The sequence below is a fragment of the Pleuronectes platessa genome, chromosome 14, assembly GCF_947347685.1.
Source record: "Pleuronectes platessa chromosome 14, fPlePla1.1, whole genome shotgun sequence".
NCBI lineage: Eukaryota > Metazoa > Chordata > Actinopteri > Pleuronectiformes > Pleuronectidae > Pleuronectes > Pleuronectes platessa.
Window position 1 is genome coordinate 22,608,513 of NC_070639.1, and position 20,112 is coordinate 22,628,624.

The following is a 20,112-nucleotide window of genomic DNA, read 5'->3' on the forward strand; positions in this document are numbered from 1 at the left end:
ATTTACGATCCCAATCCACCAGCAAGCCCCCCCGGCCAAACAGTGGCCTCCAGTCTGAGGCGGCTCCCAGTTAGAAGCAGACAACACAGTACAATGCAACACAATCATGGGGAGGTATTCGGGCTATGTTCAGAGTCGTGCCGAGGCAGATAGACACGCAGGAGGCAGAGAAGCAGCAGATTATGTTCTCAGAACTTCTGGGACTACTGTAATTTAAAATGAAGTGGGCTTAAAGGGTAAAACCCCTCAATTGAGGAAATCCAATATGTTGTTCATGCTGTCTGGGAAAGTCCAGGTGGAACCAAAGAAACCAGATCTGTATCAACACCAAAGACCTTCATGCTCTATTCTCTGATGCTGGTGTTACACAAGCCTGATTGCAGCTCTGCTTTGATGACAACATATACATCATACAAATAATAATTCTTTATAGAAATCTAAGGGATGAAGATTGATTCTTTATGTGTCATAATACCTTAGGGTGATAAACCATTATCAGATGAAAATAAACTTCATATTTGTATAAACCTCTCAAGCCTTTCAGCGACATTCCTTTTAAAAACTAGACTGAAATAATAGATTTCTGTTATCACGTTATATGACGAACACCTTGCACTGAGAACCAGGCCCTTCTCGCAAATATCCACAAATGTAATAACCCTAGAATAAAAAGCTCCAGGACAAAAACAGCGAAGGCTGCCACTCATGGCCACTGAATCACAACTGGTCCACGACTGTTATTGGCTAGTAAATCTTTTACCTCAAAAACCACATGGTATGAATTGGGAGTGGAGGAAATAAAATGTTTACGAGCAGAGACATATTGAACACACACAGATTCAAATAACAACATAAAATCCTTTTAACCCAATATTGACTCCTGCAATAGACAAATGTCACCAGATAAAAAGTAAAAACAGATAGAACTAAATCTGTAAAGACAAATTCCTATCATCTCATGTTATGTATATATATAATGTTAAGCCCAACCCTGCGTGTGAGATAAAAAAGGATAGGTGTATTTTTAGCTAAGGTGTGAACCGAGCCTGTCTCAGTGATATAAGTGAACGGCACGCTGGTGATGCGTGTGTGTGATTCCAGGCGCGTGCAGCACATGTGCAGCATCAGGTCCCAGAGAGTGACTTCATTAGAGATTCCTCTGCTCGGTGCCTGGAGTGGAACCGGCTCGCTCTCATCAACAGGGATCAGGACGTGTGTTTTGTTTTAACGGAGGGATATCGAGTTTCTCCTCTACTACCAGCATGTCAAACATGTGCTGTGTTCCACAACTGGAGTTCCCCCTGTGCATTGTTTAGGACCCTGGAGACACACACACATTCACCATACATGTAAAAAGACAAGTTACTGCAGGTTCATGTAACAACATTAATACCAAATATACTTTCATATTCTCTCCATTGTTTGTCACTGCCCAGAGTTTCACCTTAAACGACCTAGAGAACTTCTTATTGTATGACAACAAAGTGATCACACTGGTTATTAGACACTTACTGGTCACATTTCATGATGTCCATTACGTTTTCCCACTCAATCCAATGAGAAACCACATTCCTGTGCAAATACCTATGAAATTCCTCCCCAGTGGAATGTCTAAGAGTGCAAACCGATCCTATTGGAAACCAGTCAGGGTGAACTAGCAACAATGATCTGCCTCGGCTTGTTACAAGCACCGGTGCAAACCAGAGAGAGAGGGGGAAAAAATCAGAGGTCTTTCTTCCTATGTGTATTCAGAGCGAATGCAGCATGTCAAAGGGGGGGATTTATTAAGTCCCCAAAGAAAAACATTCTCCCGATGATGAAAACATGATTGGGCGACCTGGGTAGCCCAGCCTAACTTCTGATCCACTGTCACAGCAATTACCCTTGGAGCCCTGTGGCATCCGACCTTGGAGGAAAAAGAGCCCGGGGGGAAGAGAAGAGGCACAAACATCAACAAAAGGCAGATTTTGAGGCGAAGGGGATGCGAGCTGGGAGAGCTGAGCTCCCTGTCCATCACTCGGAAGTGTTGTGAAAGGCTACAAAGGCCCCCAGAGTGAGACTTTGTGGGATTTGGACGTTGCCAAGAGCGAATGCAACATCGCCCTGCCAAGTATTAGGGAGAGGACAAGAAAATCCTCCCACATATGCACACACACTTGCCGAGAAATATCAACAAAACCGCAGCATAAAGGCCACATTCACTGCTACACAAAGCCAGAGAGGCGTGATGGTACAGGGCTAAACGGAGTGTATTATGTTGCAGTGAGGCCACAAGGTCGGAGGCGGAGGTGGAAGTTAGGCCTCTGATTTGCATTCCAAGAAAAAGGGCCACACAACCGTGACTCTGGAGAGAAAATACAGTTGCCTGTGCCTTAATCTATCACTCTGACTGACACGCTATCCCCTGGGCATAGCCAAGTGAATTAAAGACACTTAAAGAAGTTGAATAAACCTTTTCTCCTCCTCTATCTTCTTGTCCCGGAGGCTTTGTGGCCGTCGTTACGCATCACTGCCTCCGTTATGTCTTGAAAAGCTGTTTGGAAAGGAAATATCCGCTCATCAGACTCACACATCCTTTGTGCACCAGGCATTGAAAGGAAAGGAGCGGCCCCTCCCAACACAGATTAAAAGGTTCAAATTATTACACAACTCCAAAAATCAATGCTAGCACAAGACGAGGAAATCTCTTCTCAAACTCAGATACTTAATACACACATTGTACATTCGTGGGGAGGATTTTGAATATTTGTACGTAAGGAAATGATGCATTGAACATGTCACTTTGCTTTTATACAAATCTCTCTTTCATTTTGACAGTTAGGATTATTGGTCAGAACTATTTCTGATTGCAGAGGGACTAATGCAGAGTATCAGGAAGGCATTGAAAGGTTTGCCAAAGCAGAAGGATATTTGCTGCTGGGAACAATATGGGAGACATTTACCACTTCCAGATAAACCTGATGAAACATGGTGGCCACTCTGTCATGTGAGGAGTTTATAAGAAGCTTCCTACTCTGAAATAATGTGCTCAAGTGTCCGCCAGAGGTTAAATTCCTGTGTGCACCGGCATTAAAAGCTGAGATGACAGGGGTTAACTTTGCTGAGGAGCCACAGCCCCTCTCCTGGGTCAAGCACACACACTGGTGCAGCTTTTCCACAGGGGCACACACAGAGAGGCTCTTGTTCTGCGGCAGGTCAGTGCCAGCAGGTAGGACTGAAACCATAGGCCTCCCCGGAGACGCGGCACAGAGGACGCACTGTTTCCCCGCAGATACAACATCCCATGGAATGTAATAACGGGCGGCAGGTAACTCTCAGTTCATCACATACCTTTATCAAAAATCCCTCAAAACCCAGAGGAAAGCCCCCCCGCCCCCCCGCCCCCCGTCTGACACTTTGGTGGGAATTTCAGAAGCGGGGGGGGGGGGGGGAGATAGAGAGCCGGACTTGACAGGGGATCAAACTGAAATGAGTGTTTTCTGGCACAGTCAGCTGTTTTACTGATCTCCAGATTTGGGGTCGGCTCTTTTCTTGAAACCTGTCAAAGGTTAAAGGTCGCATCGTGTGCAGCATGAACGCGCCCAACAAAAAAAAAGTGTTTGTTATTAGAAAAAGTCCTTATATTTTAGATTGTCGTTATCATGAAACAATAACTGAGCCCCACATGCACAGAAAGGGAAGATCTACATCCAAATTTAAAAATATATATATATTTAATAGCGTGATTAGTTTTCTTTATTCAAGAGGGTGCTCCAGTCTAGATTTGTCTTCGTTCCATTATGGCTGACCAGGGTCCAGCTGCTGTTCAGAATAAACACGTTCTGTGTTGCAGACACGACGCAATAAACAACCCGAGCAAAGTATGAAACATCATATCTCACAGTCCTTCTATAAAAAAAAGCCTATGGACTTCACACTTGTGTCCATATGATCCAATCCACTCTTGATTATCTCTGGCTCATAGGGTGTGTTCGGAGTGATTCTAAAATAACACACAGAGTCGATGGGGAGACTCAAGTGGCAGCAAGTAGAGGCAGATCTCCTCCCAGCTAACTAACTGAGGTTAAGCACATTTAAATTTTCCATTTTTCCAAAAAATGATTCAGGTCGATTTTCAGATCTGAGCCTGTGGAGGATTGTCATCGTACTGCTATTACACAACAACCACTCAATGCAAAGCAAACTGCACACATTCTTTCTGCAGCCGATTCATGATTCCCCCCCCCATCTGGTTCAAAGTCTAGCCTGTGTACTTTGGTTTTACATGAGGGTTTTCCTTTCTGCTCGATTGTTATCACTCTTCAAAGTTGTGCGGCCGTGGGCCTCCCTGAGCGCCGCTGACAGGAGCCGACAACCCGTCCTCTTCACTTGGGACCAAAACCACAAGCATCGCACACACACACACACACACACAAACACACAAAGAACCAGTAACACAGGAAGCTATTTCTCTGCACCTGAGGACACCTCCGACACGAACATCACGCATGTGAAAAAAACTGCTTTACACTTTAACAAAGCTTCAACGCACAAATATTGTTCTACTCACATCGTCTAGAAACCTCAATCCTACAGAGCGGACATAAAGAGCTCCACTTTGCAGCCTCCTGCTCAGGTTGAAGACTCACTGATGACACTTGAGCACCACGTCCATATTACAACCACAGCTCCACTGTCACGTGCCCACAGCTCTGCACGCCACGCTGCCAGATGTGTGTGTGCTTGCCACAGATCAGATCTGCATATCCAGGGAGAGACATCCACCACACACTCAAAGAAACACAGGAAGGCTAGTGCTTAATATGAAGTGTGTCTGTGCTGTGGCAGGAGCATGCTGTGTGTGTGTGTGTGTAGGAGTCATCTAAATCAGGGCTTACACCCCCGGGGGTTGTTCAGCAGTTGCCAACCTCAAACTTAGGGTCGTTAAAAAAACTTAATGGCTGCAAGTGCGTGAAGTTCGCAACAAATCAAACTTAATGGCAACTTGAAAAAGGAAATGGATAAGTAATCAAAACATCTTGTTTCTGCTAAACATAAAAAAGGCAAATCTCCTGAAAAGGGATCAATATCTGACCTGTTGTGGGATTAACAGTTTCAAATAACTTAAGATCTAATGGAAACGTGTGGAGGACGATGGGGGGGGGGGGGGGGGGGGGTGCTGATGTGGGGGAGCTTGATCTCATTGGCTGCAGGAGTAAGCGACACAAACAAAAAGTTGGGAGAAACCACAACACAAAGGTTTGTCAGACAGGAGCAACACAAAGCTGAGGTTCCAGTGACTGATGAAAAGACTTTGAAGTCACTGCAGAGCATCATCAATGCAAACACTCACTCATGTACATCCAGGTTCTGTTCGCCTGCAGGTCAGTGATCACATCCCACCAGAGAGCAGAGCTGCAGAACCACATCGTATTAAACAGGTTCTGTTCACCTGCAGGTCACTGATCACATCCCACCAGAGAGCAGAGCTGCAGAACCACATCGTATTAAACAGGTTCTGTTCACCTGCAGGTCACTGATCACATCCCACCAGAGAGAAGAGCTGCAGAACCACATCATATTAAACAGCTTCTGTTCACCTGCAGGTCAGTGATCACATCCCACCAGAGAGCAGAGTTTCAGGCTCCAGAACCACATCGTATTAAACAGGTTCTGTTCACCTGCAGGTCAATGATCACATCCCACCAGAGAGCAGAGCTCCAGAACCACATCATATTAAACAGGTTCTGTTCACCTGCAGGTCAGTGATCACATCCCTCCAGAGAGCAGAGCTTCAGAACCACATCGTATTAAACAGGTTCTGTTCACCTGCAGGTCAGTGATCACATCCCACCAGAGAGCAGAGCTGCAGAACCACATCGTATTAAACAGGTTCTGTTCACCTGCAGGTCAGTGATCACATCCCACCAGAGAGCAGAGCTTCAGAACCACATCGTATTAAACAGGTTCTGTTCGCCTGCAGGTCAGTGATCACATCCCACCAGAGAGAAGAGCTTCAGAACCACATCACATAAAACAGGTTCTGTTCACCTGCAGGTCAGTGATCACATCCCACCAGAGAGCAGACTGCAGAACCACATCATATTAAACAGGTTCTGTTCGCCTGCAGGTCACTGATCACATCCCACCAGAGAGCAGAGCTTCAGGCTTCAGAACCACATCATATTAAACAGGTTCTGTTCGCCTGCAGGTCAGTGATCACATCCCACCAGAGAGCAGAGCTTCAGAACCACATCATATTAAACAGGTTCTGTTCGCCTGCAGGTCAGTGATCACATCCCCCCAGAGAGAAGAGCTTCAGAACCACATCATATTAAACAGGTTCTGTTCACCTGCAGGTCAGTGATCACATCCCACCAGAGAGCAGAGCTGCAGAACCACATCATATTAAACAGGTTCTGTTCACCTGCAGGTCAGTGATCACATCCCACCAGAGAGCAGAGCTTCAGGCTGCAGAACCACATCGTATTAAACAGGTTCTGTTCGCCTGCAGGTCAGTGATCACATCCCACCAGAGAGCAGAGCCTCAGAACCACATCATATTAAACAGGTTCTGTTCGCCTGCAGGTCAGTGATCACATCCCACCAGAGAGCAGAGCTGCAGAACCACATCGTATTAAACAGGTTCTGTTCACCTGCAGGTCAGTGATCACATCCCACCAGAGAGCAGAGCTTCAGAACCACATCGTATTAAACAGGTTCTGTTCGCCTGCAGGTCAGTGATCACATCCCACCAGAGAGCAGAGCTTCAGAACCACATCACACAGGTTCTGCAGGGAGCACACATCAGCACCAACAACCCCAGGCGGAGGAAATGATTTCCATGACGTCACCGCTGCTTCTCCCCCCTGAGCTTCTGTCACGGATCAGTCGGGACTGAACTTGGACTTTTCGCAGTTGCCCCCTGGCAGAGTCATTAAGGTGAATGGTTTACCTCATCCAGGCCTGATGCCAGATCAGACATTAGACCCACAGTACACGTCTCCCTGCTGTTGATGGTGTAGCTGTGGTTTCACAGGAGTCCAGACTCAATGCACTTTGATTCGTTCGTCAGGTGGATCCTAAAGGAACTCCAACATGGACCTCCAGAGTCTGGTATCTCTCAGTAGAACCTCTTACCTTCCTGCTGTCCTTCTTCTTCTTCTCCTCCTCATGCTGCTGGACCACAGGCATCGGCAGGAAGTCCTCTTCACAGCAGATGAAGCTCACCGTGCATCCCATCCGAGCGACGCCAGGGCGCACACGTCCTCACGCATCCAAGTGTGCGCGCACCCAGAGGAACCGAGTCTGTGCCGCCGCCGCTGCACGTGGACACTTGATGCGCTATGACCTCATTTTACGCACACACGCACCGGGAATGTGCGCAAACTGTGTGTGTTTTTAGTGTAGATTCCAGGAGTTGTGTTCACGCACTGACCGACAGAGCCGCACTGAGATGAAGGGACTCACACATACTCACACACACACACACACCTTCACTTGTGTGTGCCGTGATTGGTTGTTCAGCCTGTCAGCCACTCCCAGCTGATTCTGATGGTTTTATAGTATTCATGGCGTGCAAGCACACAAACAGTGTTTATACTGGAAAATGTACACACACACACAGAGACACACGATTTCCTGGAGACTTACTTTAATCTAGACTATATCCATTACCACCCCTACCAACCTAACCTGAACCTAACTTTAACCTAAACCTAACCTTCTTTTAACTTTATCCACAACCTCAGTGTTACATTGAGGTTGGAGTTCTAAAGACACACACACACACAAACTGCACAAAAGAGCCACAAAACGAGTACTATTCCTTTCTCTCTCTCACTGTGTGTGTGTGTGTGTGTATCAATCAGGACCTCCATACAAAACTGATGCCCCACACACCAGCAGACTTTAGTGGAGTATGTCTCCCCCTGCTGGGTGATTGATGAAGTGGACATTTCTTTTATTTCTTGAGTTGAATATTTTATTGAAGTCTCTTAATCAGTTGCATAAAAACACCTTTATATAACCACAGCTTTACTGGAAACATGCCAGCAGCTCATTAAGAAGGGAGCAGAGATCATTAACCCGGGATTTTTCATCGTTAACATCACAAAAGGTCAAAGCTTAAAAACCAACAGAATACATTTTAAAAGATGTAAACATCGTCTTTAAAACAAATACAAACACTCAGATGAAACATTTGCTTTAGAACCAAACACAGATCAAGCTGCGTTTTCACGTGGTCTCTCCACAAAGTGCAGGTTCACTTGCTGCTCTGGAACCAGGACGGTGCGGCTGACGCATTTCAACTCTCCCATCGTGGGGTCGGGTCTGATTTCAAAAAGCCTGATCAGCTGGGAGGGACAAGAAGAAATGTGGAATTAGTGCAGTCACTTTATTATAGAGCTGACTGAATGATAAGATGCTTTTTTTTATTAGTGACACTATAAAGAGGAATTTGCCATGAAGCCTTGTTAACATAGTTCTCTATAATTCTTGGATTGATTCTACAGGAACTTGATCAACTTTAAACTTATTAGTATTTCTGTAATTCCTTCTATAATTAGAATGAAAATCCCTTCTCCCCAGTTCTGCTGAGCATTTTGCATGTATCAGCTCAATCCTTCATTTCAATGCCCACAAACAAAGTTGAACAAAGTAAGGAACTAGCTGGTGAACACAGGGAAATACATGTTGGAGCAAAGAAAAGTCTGAAAAGGAGTTTTCTAAAGTGGAATCTGTCATTTACCTGAAACAAAACCATGTACATCTCGAGCTCAGCGATCCGCCGGCCGACGCAGCCTCTCACCCCGAAGCCGAAGGGGATGGAGCCGAAGGGGTGTGGCATCTGGCGGCCATCGCGGAGCCATCTCTCCGGCCTGAATGTGAACGGCTCCGGGAACACGTCTTCATCGTGACTGATGGCGTAGTGACAGAGCGTGAAAGTAGTCTGCAGAAGCAACAGTCGAGATATTAGACACTTTATAAACTACTATTCTAAAAGACGACTTTTTTCTCTTTAAGTTATAATAAAAGAGTTTTCAAAACCAGTACAAAATGTGTAATAATGGATAAGAAAGAACAACCCACTTTCTTAGAAAATTGATATCCACCAATCGCAACGCTCTTTGCTGCAATGACCCTCCCATTTATAGGAACCACCGGGTACATCCTGCAAACAGGTAAGAGTCATATTTGTTTTTACATTACTGTGGCAGCAAAGCTCCATCACAACACATTATCCTCTCTATCCACCTCTACCTCAGGGCCTCCTTGATCACAGCCCTTAAATATGGCATCCGAGTGACCTCAGCCGCGGAGGGGGTCCGGTCCGCTGGGACGAGTGTGGACACTTCTTCATAAAGTCTGTCCTGGATTTGGGGGTCCTGGGACAGCAGGTGCAAAGTCCAAGTGAGGGTGTTGGACGTCTTGGACAAACAAAGAGATGCCAATAAGAAGAAGACAGGCAGAGAGAGATGATTTCTGTTCATGAGATGTATTCAGAGTGGGTCATAACAGCTAAAGTGGTTTATTTTGGGGTAGATTTCATTTTCACCTATTTATTCTACTACAAGTATTAGGGCTGTATTTACTCTTAAAGTAATAGAGTATAATAGTCATTTTCCATCAATCCTCTGTGGTTCTAAACACTTTCTTACCCGATCTTTACGATACTTATGATAATTTTATGCTGATCAGCCAAAATATTAAGTATATCATCTTGTTAACATAACAAGACACTTGACATTCCTTATTCAAACACAGGGAACAGGCTGATCTTCCAATATTCTCCCTGTAAAATGACACATAGCCTCAAATTACCAATTTATTCTCTCTAATTTGTATTTTCTTCAACCCGACACTCGAAGTGTCTCATTTACCGTGTCCACTCCCGCTAGGAGCAGCTCGGTGATGCTGCCGTACACGTCCTTCAGGCTCATCTCAGTGTTGGCGAGGAGGTGCGTGAGATATTCTCCCTCCAGCTCTTGTCTGTTGTCCACACGCCACTGGATGTCCTCCATCTTCTTATCAATCAGCACTTTAGCTGGGATAAGGGTTTCATTTTATCATCCACCATACAGACTAAATGAACCCCTCAAACATTTTCTTCTGTGAGTTAAAGCAGAGTAAGAGGTCAATCATTTATACATTTTGGGAAATATGTCATTTGCTTTCTTGCAAAGAGTTCGATGAGAGGATTGATGCCACTGTCATCGTTGTACCATGAGGCCACAGCTAGAAATCCTTTATCCTCTATCTAATCCTCTACAGCTCCTGTTTTACACTGGTTGAACCTGTACAATGAATGGGTTTGAAAATCTTTTATAATAATGGGCAGAAAAAGATGCTTGGCTGAATTTAGAGATGTGGAAAAACAGAAATATGATAAATCTCAAACAAAGGGAAATGATATAAGATACCAGCTAATTGCCATTTGTAGTTTAGTATGTAAAGTAGTACAGTAATAATAAAGATGATAATAACATGGATTCTTGATGCATATTTGAAGGAACCCAAGGCTGCTTAACAAAGTTAGGAAATTAAATAAATATTAGCAGATACATTGATATCAGAGATTTTTATGTTTTAGATTTGGTATCAACATTAGCCCCAAACATCCAGTATCAGTTGACCAGTACTGGTTCTGTAGTTTGATATTCAGTGTTCAGCTATGACAGTGGCATCAATTAGTTGTCATCTTATTCTTCACTAGAATTTTATGAAACAAAAAACAGCGTATTTCAATGAACTTTGAGTGATGACACCTACTCAATCAGGAATTCTACAGCATTTACCACCTCTGCTCTGCTTCTCCTGTTCAACTCACCGAAAGTGAAGATGCCGTCCCAGCCGGCGATGTAGCGTCTCCAGTAGGGCAGCAGGTTGCGGCTCCACTTGGGCGTCAACATCACGGGCAAGCTGTTGGTGAACATCTCACTTATGGCATTGATGAAGTCTTGTGTACCTGCGGGAATTTCCTTTTCCAGACTCCCGAGCCTGGTCTCAAACAGAATGGAAGCAATACCTGAGTGGAGATGGGTAAGAGATAAGATAAGATAAGATAAGATAATCCTTCATTAGTCCCTCAAGGGGGAAATATGCAACAATACAGCAGCAAGAGTAAAAAAATAGGCTTCAGTAAGTTATAACAAGTAACAGACAATAATTAAGTGCAAGAAAGGAAGATCAGAAAAACCTCAAAATTCTTAAAACCTATCTGAATTACCATCAATACCAGAAAACAACAACCTCAAACTTCATTTACACATCTGCATATATTTATATAGTAAATACACCTTTAACTTAGATTGTGTAAGTACTTGTATTATGTTCATGTTAAACGTTTTTATTAATGTTGCACAAGAGGGAATTTGACCAGCCTCTACACTGTCAAGAACTCCATAGCCTTCAACTTTGCTAACTTCTGATGTGGTCATTTTGATTTGGTTATTAATTTAGGTCCAGTTCCAAAGTTAGTTAATGAGACTTAATCAATAAATCTATTTCCCTACCTTTGAATGGCGGTGCCCCAAAGTAGCATTAATGTCAATAAATATGTTTTATTATTAATATTAAATATGAGCGTGCCGCTTTCAGACTTTCTACAAACCCTCTAGTGAGAAGTGATAGAGCTCATTGGACACGTTGGTCACCAGGTCTCCTGTGGGGCTGCTCTGCCGCAGACAGTGGATCCTCTGGATGAAGTCTGTCACCACAGCGCTGATGACTCCACCGTACTGGGCAGAGTCCTTCGGGTGCAGCATGCGCTTGTTCAGCGTCGCCCTCAGGTTGTGCCACTGCTCGCTCTCCCTGGGAACACAATGCAAACGAAAGCATCTCAGCACAAAGGTTCACACGTGTCCCACACCAGCCCCTGGAGAGATTTGGGCTGCAGTGTTTTTCCATTCTTACACCGTGAAAGGCCCGTAGCCAAATCCTCTCATGTCCCGATAGTCTCTCCACAGGGACATGTCTCCTCGACAGGGGAACTTGTCATCGTTCCTCATGACCTCCTCCAGCAGCTGTGGCGTGTTCACGGACACCGCCCTCATCCCGTCCCTGTATATGGGCCCATAGCACCGCTTCTCATGGATCTGAGAGAGAGAGGAATGAACACATGCACAAGCAGTCGGATAGGTCGTAGGCGAGAACAACATTCCTTGTGTTGTTGTTCGGAGGAATGAGCAGAGCATGTGAGTGTGTGATGGTTTTAGACGTGACTGACGAGGGGAACAGGGGAAACAATCCTCTCCTCTGTGAGAGGGAGCTGAGATTAGCTGTAGTTAACTGGGGTCAACACGGTAATTCAACAGGCCTGACAAGTTCTAGTGTGCATTGACATTGGGGAAAAGGGACTCAGAACCACAGAGTCTAAACTGGGATTTCTGCCATGCATCAAAACATCCAGTGTACACCAGTGGATGCAGATCAAAACAAGGACGCATCCCTGTGAGAGACGCCTGGTGTTGCAGCTGGAATACCTGTAACTCGTGCACACGCTTGTAGAAACCCTGGAACACAATCCTGTAGATCATCTCCAAGGGGCTGACGTGTGGCAGGTCCTTCAGAGTCCGAGGTTTGTCCTGGAGGGCAGAGAGGACCTCCGGGGCAGAGGAGGAGCTTCTCAACCTGGAGCGGACCCGGACCACGGCGATGGGGCAAGGCAGCCGCCAGCCGCCGCTCCTGCTCGTGAGACATCGGGACAGTCCTGCAGCCATGATGATGGAAAAACAGCAAGTACCAAGGGGCCCATGTGACCGCTACCAGAGTAACTAAGCAGGGAGGAGTCAAGTTTCACTGAATGTTTAACCCCTCCAGCCCAACTCTCAAGGATCTACCAGGACCAGGAAGGCTAGAAGGTCTTTCCACTCATTTATCTGAAGTGCAAAAACAGATGAAAAGGTCAGATTTAGTTTGTTGGGTATCTAGAACACAATCCAGACAAATACTGCTCAAATGCACGGTAACAATACTTTCATTTCTGCAGGCGTGCTTTTCCATTTACTACATATACATAAAAAAAAATGAATGCCTTCAATTAAACTACTGAGGTTCGACGTCCTTGACGACAAAGAAGAGACTTTAAAACTTTGAGTTGAATGAAGCAATTTCATATTGCAAAACATCTGTTGTCTGGAACCGTTTCTTTCTCTGGGAAGAAAATCAAATCCACATTTTTCCTCTTTGGCTTTCTCTCCATTTTATGTAATGGTGTCACATTTCATTTGAGTCTAAGGTTTCTTCCTGTTAATTTCTCTCCATAGTCCCCATGTGTTAAAGGTCTCATCATTACAATGTGAAGGGCTTACAGATAATACATGTTGTGCTTCGGGGCAACATTTGCAACATTAGAGCAGCACGAGTAAAAAAATAGGCTTCAGTAAGTTATAACAAGTAACAGTCAATACTTAAGAGCAAGAAAGGGAGATCAAAAAACCTCCAAAGTATTAAAACCATCAATGAATTACCATCAATACCAGAAAACAACCTCAAACTTCATTTACACATCTGCATATATGTATATAGTAAGTACACTTTAGTTAGTTTGTGTAAGTACTTGTATTATTTTTATGATAAACGTTTTTCTTTAAAAACACATGTTGTCTTCATTATTGTTATTGTTGTGGTAATTTTGATTAAGGTTATTAATTAGAAATATCATAAAATGTTCTCATGTTGTGCTTTGGGGCTTTTTGAAATGAAATTTGTAGAATTTCTGTCATCTTGTAGACAACAACTTTCACTTGTGAGTTTCTGGTCTAATATTGCACAGTGTTGTATTCGATAAGAATAGATTTATTATCATATTCATCTCTATAAACAGATTAAAGATGTAAATCCTCCGATTCCTTTAGGGACCAGAAGACATCTGGTTTCTATTTCTATCTGCTCTTGAATTTATTTGCATTAATATGCAAATACTTGGTAGAGATGGTAGCCAAAATGTCATCTGGACCTAAAACACCTACAGAAAGTATCTCTGTTTGTGTTTTTTAAGGAGAACTGTTTGATTCTTGTGATAAAAGAAGCTCATTGGTCTGTAAACGGTGAACAGGAAACAGATATGCACTCTCTCGATATCCCCCCCCCCCCAGAGGCTGATAGGTTTTCAGCTGATAGCTTGAGATTGATATCACGTAGTCGATGGTATCTTCGAACATTTGTTTTATTAAGAATAATAATAATATTCAGTCAACTGGAAACAAATGGTTTGTATCTCACATTTCTCTGTGTTCAACTGTCTCTGAACACTCCCCCCCCCCCCCCCCCCGCTCCGTTCATCCTTTGATCTGGCCAACATTGTCTATAGATCCTGCAGCGTCTGCTTTGTGCATCAGAAAGTGTCCTTGCACCTGAGCAGCACTGATCTCCGAGTGGGCAGCCAGCGCTCGCTCTGCAAACCGCTCGGCCTCAGAAGCAGGCTCCAGTGGGTAGAAGCGCCGGAACATCTGGGTGAGCTGGAAGTGAGTGCAGTGACCGATGTACTGCTTCAGATCCACACGGCCGGGTCGGATCAGCGCTGCGTCCAACCTGCACGAGCAGAGAACTCTCAATCAACGGCAGTGACACAAGATACATATACCAAAGCAGGGTTCATACACATTTGGACCAATGGATTTCCATGACTTTTCAATAACTTTAAAATAAATTTCCATGACCGAACATTTTGTGAAATCTCGGTGTATACACAAAAAAGGGACAAAATATAGTATTCAAACTAACAATGAGAATTCCAAGTTATACAGTATACCTTAAATGACACAAACCCAAGTATGCCTGCTTATATTTTGAGCGTATTTCTTTAAAAGCATAGTAATTATTTAAAACTCAGCGTAAATGAAGAACGACATGAAAATATGAATATAACAAATTTCCATTACTGTTCTAAAACTTTTGGGAGATTATTTTTTTCCATGACTTTTCCAGGCCTGGAAAAAACTTTTTTTAAATTTCATGACTTTTCCAGGTTTACAATGACCGTACAAACCCTGCAAAGTCACATTCATAGACCTTGAATAAACCAGTTCTATTCTCTAGCTATAATTGTGTTTGTTTTTAAATGGTTTTAATATTGTGAACCTGGTGTACTTTATATTTGAAGACTTGAGGCAGCAAAATAAGCTAAAACCAACAAACTGTATTTCTGACGTTTGAAGTCTTTATGGTGAATGCATTAGTCCTTTGCTTGTCTACACAACCAGACACACAGAAACAATCCTTCAACAACTACAGAGTTCAGTGAAGGACAAAAACATTTTCTTGTTTATATATACACTAATCCAAGTTTACCTTTCAATGAAGTTGGTGGTCATGAAAACTATTCTGGCCTCAGATGAAGCCACTCCGTCCAGAGAGTTGAGCAGACCACTGAAGGTCAGTCTTCCCATTCCCTGGAAGGCCAGAGGGTCTGTGAGGCAAAGAGAAAGGTAACGTGAAACACAAAGAACAGCCACAGCTTCACCAGGTAACTCAGTAGAGAATTCAAACTTGTAGATGAAAGGGCATGAAAGAAAAATCTGATTATTTAAAAAGGAAGGAAGGGGATTTTGTATTTCTCAATATATTAACCCCTTATTGCCTGAATTAATTTCCAAATATATTAAAAAAATATTATTTGTGTTTTTGGCTGTCATACAGATGGTAAATTAAGTAGAGATTGTTAATTTCAATATAGCATATACAGTAGATATAAAATTAAGATATAGGGCAAATTAGCGACATTAGGCATAACAGGGCCAAACCTTTATTTAACAAATTTACGTGTCTCTGGTATCTAGATTATTATATTGATGCTGCTTTTGATTGAAGTTGAATAACAACATATGTTTCTGTACAATCATTGCGGTTCCATCATCACAGTATTTCAAATACAGCTTCATACTTCAAACTAACTTTGCTGCACAGTCCCAAGGGGCTAGTATGTATTTTCCACTGCGGCCACTAGATGGCGGCAGAGTGTTTCCAATACCTTCCTTGGTATGTGTAGTATTTGCACCATCAGGCATTAGTGGGATACAATCGTCACCTCGGCGGCATTAAGACCAGAATGGGGTTTGAGGCAAATTCGCGACATTCGTCTACAAGGGGTTGACAACAACTAACCCTAAACCAAGTGTCCTCCAGCTCTACTTACTCTCTGCAGGCATCAGGTCCCGACTGACGAAGGCTGCGTCCACGTCCTCCAGCAGAATGATGCTCTGCTGCGGGGCCACGCTCAGCAGGTGGTTGAGCCGGTCGTCCGACAGGGTTCGGTCACTCAGGCTCATCAGACAGATGCTGTAGCCCAGCTCCCCAGCCAGTGCCGTGCTGAAGCACAATGAGTCACAAACAGATGATGAGAAGACAATACCTGACTTAGTCCATCTACAGCAAATACTTCAAGTACTAGCACACTCACATAAAGCTGCTCTTGCCACATCCTGGGGGTCCATACAGCAGATATCCTCTTCTGTAGGGGATGCCTGCAGAGATTTAAGAGGATTGTGTGTTACAAAACATGCACATTAACAAAAGTGTCAACAATTTATGTGGTTTTGCGCATTTTAACCACAATATTATAAACATGCTGTAGCACGTGCACAGATGAGGCCAAAACAATTACATCCCACAACAGCGGCGATCATGATACTAAAACATACATTATATATTCAGTTCACCTCTGTCTGTATACCACTTGGGGCTTCCAATGAAGTCCTTCACATCGTCCACGAGCTTCTCAGCCACACCAGCCTCCAGCACCACGGAGCTCAGGGGCCGGCGGCGCCGAGGAAATCCAAAGGGTCTCCACTCAGCTCCCATGGCCGTGTACATCACGGTGCGCCCCTCCTCCTGCTTCAGGGCCAGTTCTCTTGCTACAAAACAGGATTTACAGCTGCTTTGAATTGAGAATAAATGGTTAAAGGGCACAAGACTACTGCATATGACAAGAATCTCTGAAACGTATTAGCTCTTTACCTTCTTGTAGGATATTAAAGAAGATTTGTCTGTCTCTGCCTAACGCCGTGAAGGTGACGGACTCCCATGGGGTTCCGGTGTTCAGATCCACCATCTGCTTCTCTCTGGTCCTCTCCACCCGGATCCACTTCCTCCCATACCTGCAGAGCACAACGATGAGGACAAGATCACAAGATGCTGAGGTGGAAAGTTAAGTTCATTTAGCGTGGAGAACATTAAAGCGCTGCTCAGAAAGTGATCCGTCTCCATCTTGTTGTTCCTTTACATTAAGAGTGATCCAACCCTCACGTTACAGTATCATCTCTATTTGTTTTTTTGCCGTACGCCTCAAACCTGATGCAAAGCTTTAAAAACAAGATGCCCTGCTGAACTAGATGTCATCAAGTAAGTCTTAGAATGAGCTCTTACCAGATGATGTGGTTTCCGGGGCTCGGGTGAAAGTCAAACTGCGTGTGCACCCGTCCACTCTCATGTGCCAGGTAGGAGGTCTGCACGCTCAGGTGCTGGGTGTGCCGGGCGTGCTTGGTGATCCAGCTCAGCAGCCAGTGGTAGCTCTTGTCCCGGCTGGGGACCTCCAGGGTGATCATGTAGTTCCTGCGGAAGAAGATCATCCCCACCTGGGCCCCCTTCCTGGCCACTGCCAGTGCTGTGCCCACCCCAACCAGACCAAAGCCAGCCCCGAAGTAGGGGTTGTCCTTCAGGCCGTCCAGGAAGTCGGACAGGGGCATGGTGCTGCTGGAATCAGACTCTACACAGAAGGTGTGACACCGTGTGACCTGCAGAGGAAGAGACACACCTGTCAGTCTGTGGACCTGGTGTGTAGCTGTGCTCACTAATGGCAGCTGCCGTCATCATAAAGTATAAACCTACCGCTCACATGTCTCCTGCTTCATCTCATGTGGCCATGGTGAGACGCTGCTGGTCTCCAGTGTTCCCAGTATACCCGCAGTGCTCCGCCTCCTACAGCCCCATGTGTGCACTGTCTGGATTTCAGTGTGGTTCAATTCAAGCAGCGACCTCTATTGCACTTCCTGTGTTTCATTTTACTCGCTCCGACGGCTCGCCTGGCCTCTAACATTCGTTCCTCCCCCCGCAATGTAATTATAACGTGTTTTAGCTCACACGCTAAATTATTAAAGCAGGTGAATTGTCTTTAATTTAAAGTCTCTTATAAATTTAATTTAAGGACATTTATCGAGGACGTTTGACAGAATGAGTAAAAATATTATGGTTGACATATAAGATATAACCATGTATGAGGAAATGGAATATTACATGTTTGTTTTTTAAAGAAAAGTAAATGGAAGGTCAGCAACATTTTCATAGTCAACTTTCAAAAGATTTTACTGAAGAAATTAAAAAAAAAATTTGCCTAATTTTCTTTTTAGCACTCATCACTTGCTCATATGTAACATAATTAAACAAATAAGCTACCAAAGAGGTGAGAGATTGTTCACTTTACTCTTGTTCAGGGAGACTCCCCATGTCTTTATGCCAAGTTTCAGAATAGCATAGAAATCATCGAGCTCAGGGGTTAAAATTGTTTGTGAAATATAAGTCTAAACTTTCCTAATGAAATATAACATGTAGTGATTTTGCAGGTATTTACACAGGACACAGCCCTAAATTATCAGACTCTGCTTTATTAAATATAACTCAAGAACATCAACAGGAGGGAAAGAGTCCCTTCCATGTGAGTTCCAGCAACACTGAGCAGATACACTGGAAAAAGAAAAATGAACCAAGGGGATGCAAAACAATAAAATGGAGACATTTACCTCAACATTAAAGTACAAGAGTGAACAGAGGTGTCAAAAGTATTCCCATTCATTACTCAAGTAGAAGTATAGATACTAGGGTTTAAAAATACTTGTTGTAGAAGTTGAAGTATCAACTCAAGCTTTTTACTTAAGTAAAAGTGTAGAAGTACTGGTTTCAAAACTACTTAAAGTATAAAAGTAAAAGTAATTTAAGGGGACTTTTTTAATGTAAATACATTAAAGTACCATATCTGTACTTCTGAGCATTAACATGCGTTTCATGGAGCGGAAGACATGATAACTAGTTGCCAATAAGTATTGTAATAGTGCAAAAAGTCAAACTTCAGTGGAATGTTATCAATAACCTTTATTGGAAGAGACCATGAGACCTTTGGACTAAACCTGTAAGTACAACAACACTACCGATAGGCTTAGTTCAGCCGCAAAAACAGCAGGTTCTTAAAGTTATTTGAGCCTATGCATGCTCTACCTGGCCTGAAGATGAACCCTGCAAGACTAAACAGTCTTTCACAGGCTGCTGAGGCCCTGCCCTTTGTACACACCGCCCGTCGCTACTACGATTGGATGGTTTAGTGAGGTCCTCGGATCGGCCCCGCCGGAGTCGGTTACGGCCCTGGCTGGGCGCCGAGAAGACGATCAAACTTGACTATCTAGAGCAGGGGTGTCCAAACTTTTTATCCCGCGGGCCACATATAGAAAAAAATACGAAGGTCCGGGCCACTCACGCCGCCACGCCCCCCTGCCCTGGAGTGGACTGTTAACAGTTGGGGGGGCTGCGTTCTGAGGGACAGCTGCTATACAGTGGGCCATAGTCCATCACATTACCTTTCATTTAGCTTACGCTTTTATCCAAAGCATCTTACAATAAGTGCATTCAAGGGCACAAACCCAGAACAACAAGAATGAGGATTGAACAATATCTTCAAAAATAGAGCTAAAGCCATTAATGTGCTACTAAATTGTTAGTCTAAAAAAAAATTATTTAATTAATTTAATTAATTTAATTAATTAAAAAAATTTTTAGGCAGGCCAATTTAAAATATATGGCCACCTGCTGACGTCTGACCTGTCATTTTAAGATCCAGGATGATGGAGTGACTGTGCAGTACTTGTAACGATCTGGCAGTTAAGATTTTGTAGAAGTGTTTTTTGTTAACTGTTAGATCTGTTGTTTTGTGTTTGAGTTGTTTTCATGTGTGCATTCTGTTTCCTGTTTTATTTTGTAGTCTCTGTTCCTTGTGGGTTGTTTCGGTCTTCACTTCCTGTCTTGTTGATTGTTTGTCTAACTCCTCATGTGTTGCACCTGTGGCCAATTACCCCTGCCTTCCCTGTGTATATAAGCCTCTGTCTTTCTCTTTGTCCTTGTCGGATTGTCTGTTTTGCTCCTGGTTTG

General features: G+C 43.8%; 2 protein-coding genes across 3 annotated transcripts; both read right to left on the minus strand.

Annotated features, from left to right (window-relative positions):
• Positions 1-8,021: 8,021 nt before the first annotated feature.
• Positions 8,022-12,701, minus strand: LOC128456474 (sterol 26-hydroxylase, mitochondrial). The gene is made up of 9 exons (XM_053440658.1): positions 12,465-12,701; positions 11,896-12,077; positions 11,594-11,793; positions 10,811-11,008; positions 9,864-10,027; positions 9,244-9,410; positions 9,073-9,154; positions 8,732-8,932; positions 8,022-8,336 (listed from the first exon to the last, which is right to left on the minus strand). Exons 1-9 carry the CDS (start codon positions 12,699-12,701, stop codon positions 8,205-8,207), a joined length of 1,563 nt encoding a protein of 520 aa, XP_053296633.1. The 3' UTR covers positions 8,022-8,204.
• A 1,559-nt stretch (positions 12,702-14,260) lies between these two features.
• Positions 14,261-17,966, minus strand: LOC128456475 (mitochondrial chaperone BCS1). 2 transcript variants are annotated; one of them, XM_053440660.1, is made up of 8 exons: positions 17,816-17,966; positions 17,347-17,714; positions 16,939-17,078; positions 16,641-16,835; positions 16,382-16,445; positions 16,118-16,290; positions 15,274-15,391; positions 14,261-14,514 (listed from the first exon to the last, which is right to left on the minus strand). In XM_053440660.1, the coding sequence occupies exons 2-8, from the start codon at positions 17,664-17,666 to the stop codon at positions 14,262-14,264; spliced, it is 1,263 nt and encodes a 420-aa protein (XP_053296635.1). In that variant the 5' UTR covers positions 17,667-17,714; positions 17,816-17,966; the 3' UTR covers position 14,261. The 2 variants fall into 2 exon arrangements, with proteins under 2 accessions (XP_053296635.1, XP_053296634.1); XM_053440659.1 differs by having other exon boundaries at positions 17,809-17,966.
• Between the last annotated feature and the right edge of the window lie 2,146 nt (positions 17,967-20,112).

Excerpts from the sequence above, each read along its gene's own strand:
- LOC128456474 (XM_053440658.1), bottom strand. The coding sequence starts at position 12,701 with ATGGCTGCAGGACTGTCCCGATGTCTCACGAGCAGGAGCGGCGGCTGG. Across the intron at positions 10,028-10,810 it reads GGACGGCATCTTCACTTTCG|CTAAAGTGCTGATTGATAAG; the intron begins GTGAGTTGAACA and ends CCCTTATCCCAG. Across the intron at positions 9,155-9,243 it reads GTGATCAAGGAGGCCCTGAG|GATGTACCCGGTGGTTCCTA; the intron begins GTAGAGGTGGAT and ends ACCTGTTTGCAG.
- LOC128456475 (XM_053440660.1), bottom strand. The coding sequence starts at position 17,666 with ATGCCCCTGTCCGACTTCCTGGACGGCCTGAAGGACAACCCCTACTTC. Across the intron at positions 16,446-16,640 it reads CAAGTGGTATACAGACAGAG|GCATCCCCTACAGAAGAGGA; the intron begins GTGAACTGAATA and ends AAATCTCTGCAG. Across the intron at positions 15,392-16,117 it reads GGACCTGATGCCTGCAGAGA|ACCCTCTGGCCTTCCAGGGA; the intron begins GTAAGTAGAGCT and ends TTTGCCTCACAG.